This window comes from Strongylocentrotus purpuratus, unplaced genomic scaffold, assembly GCF_000002235.5.
Source record: "Strongylocentrotus purpuratus isolate Spur 01 unplaced genomic scaffold, Spur_5.0 spur5_scaffold_8, whole genome shotgun sequence".
Lineage (NCBI taxonomy): Eukaryota > Metazoa > Echinodermata > Echinoidea > Camarodonta > Strongylocentrotidae > Strongylocentrotus > Strongylocentrotus purpuratus.
In genome coordinates this window covers 8,062,780-8,072,526 of record NW_022145614.1, presented here as the reverse complement: position 1 = coordinate 8,072,526, position 9,747 = coordinate 8,062,780, and the positions used below count along the sequence as shown (strand labels likewise).

Here is a 9,747-nt window from a genome sequence, read left to right as displayed (position 1 = left end):
ATTTTGTGTGCTAGAACAAATGGGAAAGTTATCCACCACTTAATAACAGAGACATTACCCATTCTGCCAATTGGACGAGCCCATACCTATAGTGATTGCAACTTTTTTAAAGTTCATAATTTCCTCATATTTTTGTCCGATTTGGGTCAAACTTTCATCATTCTGTTTCTCTGGTTTTTCTGCTCTTCTCTAGAGTAGTTTGCTATCATGGTTGGATTTCCCTTTGATGTAAATGTTACAACAGCTTTATGCTTTGAATAATCAAGCACTTTACCAAACAGCTAATTGTAGTTGGAACCATATTACAAGTGTTGTGATTCAGCCAAAGTGAGAGATATTAGGGCGTATATACTAAATTAACAAATAATAAACCAAATTAATGGTGACTGTTTTTAATTTCCAGCATATATAACAGTCGCCTAACATTTTGAGTCATTGCTTTTGCATGATGCATTTTTTCATAAACAAAGAGAAATTGTAATAACTTCAGATTTCTTAAAGGGATAGTTGAGTTTTTGTATAGAGGGCACGACACAAAATGATTATTGGGGGTCTAAAATTAAGTTCATAGCAATTTTAATTCCTAAAGGGCACTAGAAATGTAATAAATAAGAATAAGAGCAATTAAACCATGCACTTTGAAGGCATTTGCCTTCTTAAACAAGAACCCAAGTCTTTCTACATTTAGATTTCAAGTCTTGGAGCAAATAATTGCCAAGATTGTTGAGTTACGCAGCACTTTATGTAATACAGGCCTGAGAATTACCAGATTTAAATCGGTTTCCTGATTTATTTATTTCCCCCAATTTTCTTACTCAAAAGGGGGCGGGGGGGGGGGGGGGTTAGATGCCATTTTTTCCCAAATCCTTTTTGTTTTTTAACTCTAGGGGGGGGGGTGGTTGAGGAAAAATAAAGAACCCTTTTTTTTTTAGTGTTCACTATCACCCCTGGTAATAGAATGTATCAATGTACTCTATTGTGGAATATTTCCAATTTCTGTGAAAAGTGAAGATGGGTTGTTACATAAATCTCTTGCTGAAAACTATAGATTAAATTAGACTGCTCCAAACTGAAGTTTCCTCTAATTGATATTAATGAGTCATGATGATAATAATAACAAACAATATTTGTATTTCGCACATCACTATTCAGTCCTTAGCTTATCTATTCTTTTGGTGTAATAAAAGAAGCTGTGGTTAATATCTGGGGGATGTTTCACACAGAACTTAAGTCGAACTTAACTCTAAATTGGACTTTAAAAATATGGAGAGCCATTTGTAGCCTTAAAATAAAATTATTCAAAAGTAAAAATTCAAGTATTTTAGACTTCATAAATTCCACATCAAGAACATGAAATATCCTTGGTAATAGAAAATATGGATGATTTGACTCAACATTGTATGCCTTTTAAAATAAATTTTACAAAATATTTTCAAAGATGCTAACTGCTTTCCGTAATCATTAAGTCCAACTTAAAGATAAGTTCAACTTTAAGGATCTTTGTGAAACGCCCTCCAGATTGTATATTTTTCGTTAATAACATTTGTTTTCATAAACTTTTGACTTGTGTGTAGGTCAGTAGAGGTACCAGGTATCTTTATCATTGATCCAGTCACCTATCTGTACTATGAAGTAGATGAACCTCTAGAGCAGACGGAGGAATCCTTAGTCGACTTCTTGAATGGTATCATTGACGGTACCGTGAAGGTGAGTCTTTGTTAATCCTTTGAACTCTAAGCATGAGAAAACTTATACTGAAGTCTATGGGAATGTGTGTTATATCAAAATCAAATCATATCCAACTGGTTAATCGTCTGATTTTATTTAGTGAATTGTATATTCATTCAGAATCTGTCAGTGGGACGTAAGGTTGAATTGTAAGAAAAAAATAACAGTTAAAAACAAACTTTATATATGCAACAACATTTAACAATACTATTGTATACAATAGTATACATACACATTATGAGGAAATATAAAAAATAATGTGTGATTTGGAATGGCACAGGTGATCCATAATTAACATAATTGATTAATAGAATTGTCTCATTTTCCATCCAAAAGAAGAACATAAGTACCCGTAGTATTCATTGAGAAGAGAAGAGAAAAGAGAAATATATGGGGAAAAGAGAGCAAAAAAGCTGGATGAAGAGAAGGGAGAGACTGAATGTAAGAAGCTTTTGTAATGATATAAAATGAAAAATAAGTGTGACCCTGTAATTATAGACTGATAATATGAAACAATGACTGTATGATACATTATATTATTTGTTGAATATTTGATTTGTGACACGCAGTCTACTGATACATGGCAGATGATGGTTCTGCTATGGGCAATACCCCTATATTTTTCTCTTCCGGGCATCCATGTGACTCTTTTCTAAATGTACTCTTGTTTTGTATTCAATGATTGTCTTTGTTTTGCCTGATTAATAATAATAATAATAATATTTATCTTTTCCCTTTTATTTCAGGCTAAAGGAGGCAATAGCTTCTTCAGAAAGATCTACAGAGTGTTCTATGAAATCATCAAGAGTGTTGTGGTGAGTATAAATATCCATCAAATCAAATCCAAATAGAAAGATGATACAAAGAGCTTCCTCACAGGAAGTTCCTCCTTTCATAGCTTCTTCCAACTTAAAGATAAAGTTGAGTTCTGGCATGCGATTGCATTGTGAAAGAAACGGTGTGGAATTGATCAGAAAAGGTTGATCCTCTAGCATATAAGTATTGGTGTTTACTAAAAGGTTGTAGAATCATCAAAATGATAAGAAAGTTGGCCCAGTCTTGGTAAAGTTACAAGCACTGTACACAGAAAGGTGTATATGGGACTACACAAACATGTGGCATAAAAATCAGTCCCGATAATACATGCCATATTTAAAATATGAAGGCATATGAAGAGCCATGCTTTTAGGCAACATAATTTATCTGATGTTCTTCCACACTTGCATAATAACAACGATAACAATCACAAATTATTTTTCACCTGTTCCCAAAACTCAACCTTCTCTTAAAAGACCCTACCTGTAGATTGTTCATTGTTAGTGTTACCCAGGCAACAGATCTTTGTAGTTGAGAGATTGGGATAAAATAACCTGCTCTAGTTTCCTGAGTCATATTACCTCAAAATTAAAATTCCTCAACCCTTGTCTAGCATCCCCCATTCAATGTTCTCAATGGGCATTGTTAATTCTTAAGGGTAATCCTTTCTTTGTGTTGTGCAAAGAAGGAAACGCCTTTGAAAGAGCTCTTTCCTGTAGACATTGTATAATGAATTGTGTGTTCACGTGTTGTGCTGTTGTGTTGGTTGTGTTTAATACTCCGAAAGACATGCTGGTAGGGCCTTTATAGGACTACAAATCATGTCTGTGATATAAAAAAATGTACCATGTGAGAGTGGCTATAGGGCACAGCAGCTCGAATTAGATGGGGCAATTCAATATGCATGATATTGCAAGTCATACAAGAACTTCGTACTGTAATACATAAAAAGAGCATATTCTTGGATTTTGAGATATACAGAATGTCTCTCAATCAATAATCACAATATGATCAACACTCATATTTGAAATAACATTCCAACTCCATTATCACGATAGCATATCTGCTCAAATAGATTTATAGTGGATGAAGATATTTGAAAAATCAAACCAGATAACAATTTCTCATCTACTTTTCAGATCTGTTTTAATATTTTGTTTATGTAGATGTATGTCTTGGTTGTCTTTCATTTATTATTCTTTTTTTTTTTAATGATACTGTTCCTCTAATACTGGAGATTGTGTCAAACAGGAGTGCATACTATTCCATGTGGATATGTAAACCTGGGTATCTTGGTCACCTGACTGACATCCCATTGGGTGTTGGCGAACTTATATTTATGACTGTTTCGCCAGCCTCCAGTGTGTGAATGTACATGCCAAAATGCAAAGATGCATGTGTATGTTTATCCTGATATACTCCAGACTTACAGAAAAATAATTAGAAATATGGTAGGGATCAATTGGGCAAAAAGAATTTCCGTTTCGGTTTAATAAAATTTGGAGTGGACTATTAGGCTATCATTATTATTATTATTATTGTTATTATGATTTTTAACCCATTACTTACGGGAACGGGTGAGTCATGTATAAACCTCTATGAGGATTATAGAATTTCAGAGACAACCTCAATTCTTTTAATGCCATTCAACGCAATGTGTGCCAGCAAATCCTGGCTGCCCAAGAATTGGAAAGTTTAACAGAGAATGAAACAGAGAATGCAGCTACCTTCATCATGAAGTTTATATCTATGAAAGATATTTTATGCCAAGTTTATCAGTGGAACCAAACTGCATTTTAAGTCATAATTTCACTCTTGAAAGTTCATGTATTTCAATTGCCCCCAAATGTTGCAACCAAGATGAGGTTAGTGTGTCCTATTTGTAACCAGGGGGGCAGGTGGGGGGGGGGGGGGGGGGGGGAGGGGAGGGGGGGGGGGGAGGGGGGAGGGGGGGGTAAGTGTTTTTTAAAAACTTGTAATAGCGACATGTTTCAATTCTGAAATGACAGGTTAAAAAAGAAAAGTGAGCAATGGGTTAAATATAATCTTAGTCAAGAATATGAAATAATTGTCATTCAATTGCTTGAAAACGCTGCAAGATTCGGCTAAGATGTTTGTTTTTAGACCACCCTGATGTTACAGAGGTTATCCAAAATAGTTTACAGAAATTTACATCAATATCAGCTTTATGTTCAGTGCTGTAGATTGATGCCTGCCCCCCCCCCCCCACCCCCACTCTGCTATTTAGGGTACGTGTATGCATGTTCCCTCCTTTTGAAAACACCCCTCTAAGTCCAGTGTGTAAATCAATACGGGCCAGATTTTTGTGTACAACGAGCCAGACTTTGGAGCGTGAAAAGTACCCCTTTACCAGACACATTTTGGGAACACGAATGCGGTCCCTCTGACCGCGGAGTGGGGGGGGGGGGGGACTGGGGATTGATGAAGTCTATTCCCTGGTAATATGCCAATCCAGTGTGCTATCCTTGCATTATATGTAGCCTGAGAATGAAGCATGATTTACAAACATATGTTTATTCATCTTGGATGTATTTCTACAAACACAAGAGACAAGAAACACAGACTCTTGATATTGGCTGGCATTAACAATTTTGTGTTGTCTTTGATTAGTGCTTCTGTGGTTAATCATTTCATGTTACTAGATGCTGTGGAATACAATGCCTGTGATTGCTTGCGTGGCCATCGTATTCCCTGCGGGGCTCATTGCCTTGGCTTGCTATGATTGCAACCGTACTGCCCCCCATCGTCGAAAGATGAAGAGGCACAGGGCAAGGTCCCGTCGCAAGCTGCATGTGGTCTGAGAGGAGAAGGAGGGATTGGAGAGGATGGAGAGAAGAAAGGAGAGATGCGGATGAGACCAAGCCATGTCAGGTGTGTAGCTGTGTCTGCATGTCTTGGTCTCATTAGCATGGATGAAAGTCTTTCTTAGTGTACATTGCATGATGTTGAAATGAAGGAGATGGAGGAAGAGGAGGAGGGGGGGGGGATGGGGAGGGGGGCGGGTGTAAAGGAACGAAAGAAGGAAGGAGAGTTACAAAACAAACGACTCGGGCCTATTATCTAAACCAAATTGTTATGATCTCCATACCCCTAGTGACATATTCATTGTTAATTTCTAAGGAGGAAGTTCCTCCTCCTCACACCTCCTCCCTCGCCCCCCTTAAAAGAAGGAAAGAGAGAAAGAGTGACAAGAAAGAGAGAAAAGGAAGGAAAGAGAATTCTTGAGAGTGTTGAGAGCCCTTTTCCATGCACCAAACTTAGATGCAAAATGAAACAGCTGTTTTAATTGGTCAATCCTTTTTACAAAAATTGTCCCCACAGATGATGTGGCTAGCTAATCCAATCCTGATGACTCTTCTACTTGCTCTGCCCACCGTGCTCATCACCTTCATCTGCTACAGCATCTGCACCGCGGAGCCCATCGACGAGGATGCAGAGTACCCTGACAGTGACGAGGAGGAGGATGACGAGGGAGATCGGGACGGACCGAAGATCGAGGAGATCGAAGATGAAGATCCATCGGGCCATAAGAAGACAGAGTAACATACAAGGGACCCGTTTCACAAAGCCTTTTTCTCAATGACAAATGACAAAAAAAAAATCAGTGACAAATCTGCTGATAACCAATCAGAAGTAAGGATTTCAGTAGCTTATAACAAAAACTGTCATTTGACACTGATGACAAGTTTTGTGAAACATCTCCCTGTTTTGTAGTCAGATGACTGTTTTAACACATATGCAAGGCATGTGACTGATCATGTGATCCATCACATGATTTGTCATGCTTCGGTGTGCAATTCATATATTGAATAGAAAGAGTCAAACCTCATGGTGTCGAGGAATGAGTAGGCTTAATATTCATGATTTTGTTGTTGTTGTTGAAAAGGTCTGGAAACAGAACAAAAAGTAAAGTTTAGACAGTAATAGGACTGATGTCATGAGACATATCAAAGTTAGTTACGTTCACATTAGGTGAGCCACCCTGAGAAATACATGGAGTAGAAAAGGAGAACCAGGATGATCTCATAGTCAGTGTGACTGAAGAACTATTTAGTTCTACGGTATATCTGAACTGTTCTATATCTGAACTGAAGTGTGCATTATATGAAATGCACACTTCAGTGCTGTATATGAAATACACACTTCAGTGCTGTAGTGTAGTCAGGGTTTTAATAGTTTGTCTTTCAAACTCTAGGCAATTGTGTTGATGATTCCTGCCCCTTTTTTTCTTTGCAACTGTAACTAAAATGTCACTGTATACTGAGCCTTGATACACTTTTGTAATAAATGTAAAGCTGTTGGAAAGTAGTAATACGTAAGATGAATGCACACAAGTACCATCACAGATAATTTTTGTTGTTGTAATGCTGTTTCAAATAATGAAATATTTAAATCTAGTCACAGGTTAGGAATTGTAGGGCTGCTAGTCACAAACTCATTAGGGCTATACTATTTAAGTTTCTTTTTTTTTAAAAGTAATATAGACCAAAGAAGCTTGCCTTGATTGATGTTTGTTTTTAAGGTCATGGTTATCATTAGGATGTCAGTAGGAGCAATGACATTGATAATTATCTTGATCACCAGCTTGATTTTCATAAGCATATAATTAAGCTTCACTAAGCATACATGTATATACTGCATCAACATTAGATAGCTCAATCTTTTTAGTGTAAAACATTGACATCATGTATGATGTATTTGGTGTAAACATCTGACTAATGACATGGCAGTTATTGGAATTCCAAGTTATTGTTAAAAGCAAGAAAGTTAAATACGACTGGATAAGAAATGATAATACACTTATCAAACTATTTACAGAAAGATTACTCAAAAATATTGTTAAAAAATGGAGTCATTTCTTGTCATGAAGAGTTTATAACGTATCTTTTATTTCCAGGAATCTGACAACTCAAGATGGGATGTTATTTTAAAAATGGTTAGCATATGTGTAACTTGTTACTGCATCTTAGAAAATTAATGGAAGTTAATAGTTGGAAGTTAATTAACACAATTGAAAATGATGAATTATGCATTCCATGTAAATGTTTTGGCAAGGTATGATTACAATTAATTTATGTACTTCCCAAATTATGAAAGAGATGTTCCTAAATTTAATTTTCATTTTATATCATAAATTTGTTCAGGCATTGTTTTTGTTTGTGTGTGTTGTACATATTTACAGGTAATATGCACTTTGATACTTGACTTTTATGTAATTTTTGTGAGCAACCCGATAAATAGAAAATAAATCTAGACAATTGTAGGAGTTGAATAATTTTGGTAAATGGGGACTGTCGTCTGTTAGCGTTTTTGTTGTTGTAAAAGTGACTTTATGATTATGTAGTTGTAGAATAAGTACAATAATAGGGCTTTCTAAACCTCAAAATGCTATTTACTCAGAGCATTGTAATAATTTTTCTAAATATTAGCATTTATATGATCAAAATTGCACATTTTTAAATGTTGATATACGGTAAAACAAGAAACTGTCGAGCACAATAGAGTTTGTAAATATTCATGCTATGAAATAATTGCATCACATTCATAACTGACGCCTTGCTGAAATTTTACAGTTCGCTGATGTTTCTTGTGGTGAAAGTGGCCATTGTTTTCAATTCATGAAAGTGACTAGTTTTACTGTATGCAAGATTAAATGATATCGACACTATGAACAGTGCAATCTAGTTTGTTCTATCATGCATTGTTAGATAAATGCCCTTTCAGTATAAATGTTTTTATTGCTATGTGCTTTATGATACTCAAATGATATATTTGAGATTAGTTATGGTGTCTTCATCGTGTAATTTAGGTGCAGGTTTTATGTTTGTACATTTAAATCTACACAATGCACTGTAGTCCTCTTTCGATTCATCTCTGGTTATGGTACATCAAAAGTTACATGTAGGTTTTACAATGTAGACACAGATCATAGAGAGAAGAATTAATGATAGTCTGATTATTCTAAAAGAGCAGAAAGATGCTTGCCATATATTTTCCTCAGGTAAAGCAACATCCCCCAAATCTGATGATCCCCCGCCCGCCCTCCTCCCCCTTGTTTTCTTTCTTGTCAGACTTTTGTTGAAGTATAGACCCCCCAATACACACAAAATCTTGGATTTGCACTGGAAGTCAAATCTGTCCTTCTTTGTGATACATGAGTTTTGTGTGTGGGGAAACTATCAAATGATTCTTTGACCTTTTGAATTAATCTGAGCCATGTCAATGGATTTTATTCCATACATTGTTACTTTAAAGATGTGTTTTTGGTAGAAAAAATGTGATTTGTTATCAATGTTAATTGAATGATTTGTACTGTGAGCCCTTTGTAAGTTGTTGTAATATCACTTTGTTGTAGTTCACTTGCAACAGTACTGACAATAAATTTAGATTTGTATAATGAAGTCTTGCTATTTGAAATGTGCTGAATATTATTGTGCATTGGATGATTGGTGCTCATTACATTTTCATATTTAAAGGCAGAAGAAAAAAAGGAAAAAATATCAATTCTATAAGATAACAGAGGGAGGGAGGGAGAGAGAGAGAGAGGGATAGTGGGATAGAGGAGGGGCTGGAGAAGATGGGAAGTGAGAATGGGAAGTCAAGTGAGAAAGAGAAAGGTTAGTGATCGAGAGAGAGAGAGAGAGAGAGAGAGAGGGAGGGAGAGAGAGAGAGGGATAGTGGGATAGAGGAGGGGCTGGAGAAGATGGGAAGTGAGAATGGGAAGTCAAGTGAGAAAGAGAAAGGTTAGTGATCTCGAGAGAGAGAGAGAGAGAGAGAGAGAGAGAGAGAGAGAGAGAGGGGAGGGAGAGAGAGAGAGGGAGGGAGAGAGAGAGAGGGATAGTGGGATAGAGGAGGGGCTGGAGAAGATGGGAAGTGAGAATGGGAAGTCAAGTGAGAAAGAGAAAGGTTAGTGATCTCGAGAGAGAGAGAGAGAGAGAGAGAGAGAGAGAGAGAGAGAGAGAGAGAGTAAGAGATTATATAGGGAGGAAGCAGGGAAGTGATTTAAAACCACATAATGAACCTGATAAAAGGTAACAACTTTGGATGCTCTTTAAATGCTATTCTTTCAATAATCTTTAACTTCCTACTTTGGTCGATCTTTATGAAAATTGTGGCACTATTATGATATCAAATATAAGATAAGATGATATTTATTCGTTCTTTCAAATAACATCAAGCATA

The 9,747-nt window shown here is 36.3% G+C and overlaps 1 protein-coding gene across 1 annotated transcript in view; it reads left to right on the top strand.

Annotated features, from left to right (window-relative positions):
* The window catches only part of LOC100891017 (protein disulfide-isomerase TMX3), a 32,905-nt gene extending 23,939 nt beyond the window's left edge, over nt 1-8,966 (top strand). The window contains exons 13-15 of the mRNA XM_030975594.1: nt 1,575-1,707; nt 2,475-2,543; nt 5,887-8,966. Coding sequence (XP_030831454.1) covers nt 1,575-1,707; nt 2,475-2,543; nt 5,887-6,108 — 424 coding nt within the window. The 3' untranslated portion in view covers nt 6,109-8,966. The remainder of the gene's footprint in view (nt 1-1,574; nt 1,708-2,474; nt 2,544-5,886) is intronic.
* The last annotated feature ends 781 nt before the right edge of the window (nt 8,967-9,747 follow it).